At 52.5% G+C, this 1,029-nt stretch overlaps 1 protein-coding gene across 1 annotated transcript in view; it reads right to left on the bottom strand.

Annotated features, from left to right (window-relative positions):
- Window positions 1-216: 216 nt before the first annotated feature.
- The window catches only part of Slc44a4 (solute carrier family 44 member 4), a 15,472-nt gene continuing 14,659 nt past the window's right edge, over window positions 217-1,029 (bottom strand). Inside the window, exon 21 of the mRNA XM_055592025.1 lies at window positions 217-459. Within this exon, the coding sequence (XP_055448000.1) occupies window positions 338-459 (122 nt within the window). The 3' untranslated portion in view covers window positions 217-337. The remainder of the gene's footprint in view (window positions 460-1,029) is intronic.

The raw sequence follows: 1,029 nt of genomic DNA, 5'->3' as shown, positions 1-1,029 counted from the left end.
GCTGGAACTACAGCCTAGAGTCCTAGGCCATGCTGAATCTGGAGACAGAGTCCGGGACCCTCCCACGCTAGGCAGGCGCCTGTCCAGCTGGGGTTCAGCCCCAGCCCCCTATCCGCAGTCCCTGAACTAATTTCCTTTACTGGGTCTCGAACCCTGTGATAGTAGTCTGGACTTTAATCAAAGAGAAGTGAGTTTGAGCTGAAAATGAAACCGTGCTTAGCAGGAATATAAAATATCAATTTTTAATAAAATCTGTTTTCTACAAAACTGTGATTGTTAAGGCAGCTCTGGCGAGGTTTCTGTACAGGAGGGCTGCAGGCCAGGTCACGATCGTCTCTCACTTCTTCCTCTTCTTGTCCCCAGTGGGTGCCTCATTCTTCTTGCCCAGAATCTTCAGAAGCGCCTTGGGCATGTAGTAAGGCCGCTCCTGGGAGCCATCGTTTCTCTCCAGGTCCTCCACTGGGCAGCAGAGTAGACCAGTTAGGGTGGGTCCCAATAAGTGGCACCCTGTGGCACCCCAGAAATGCTCCAGGGTGTGTAGACCAAACAGCCTGGCCTCCTGGGTGGGCCACTCACAGTAGTTTTCTACAGCTACCGTGAAGTGGGATAAATTACTGTGCATTTCATAGGGTGACAACGGGAGGGGGGGCGGGGGGGAGGGCGTGTCAGGTCACCATGGTGGCTTTTGTCTGCAATCCCCACATTTAGCAGTGGAGGGAGACAGGAGGACTTTGCATACAAGGCCAGCCTGAGCTCTACACAGCAAAGCACTGTCTCGGGACTGGTCCTGCGTATCCATGGCTGGGAGGCAGAGGCCGGTAGGTTGTTTGAGTTGGAGTTAGCCTCGTCTATATCGAGTAGGATCCAGCCAGCCAAGAATACACAGAGAGGGCCTATGTAAATAATAAAGTTTAACTAACCAACAAAACCCATAAGACAACAAAATGTTCATGTCAATTGCTGAGCTCGAGGCCGTGGGAACGGCTGGATGGTGGGAATGGCTGGATGGTGGGAACGGCTGGATGGTGG

Source organism: Psammomys obesus, unplaced genomic scaffold, assembly GCF_907164565.1.
Source record: "Psammomys obesus unplaced genomic scaffold, mPsaObe1.curated_primary_1811, whole genome shotgun sequence".
NCBI lineage: Eukaryota > Metazoa > Chordata > Mammalia > Rodentia > Muridae > Psammomys > Psammomys obesus.
The sequence above is the reverse complement of the archived record's forward strand: the minus strand, read 5'-3'. Positions and strand labels throughout refer to the sequence as shown.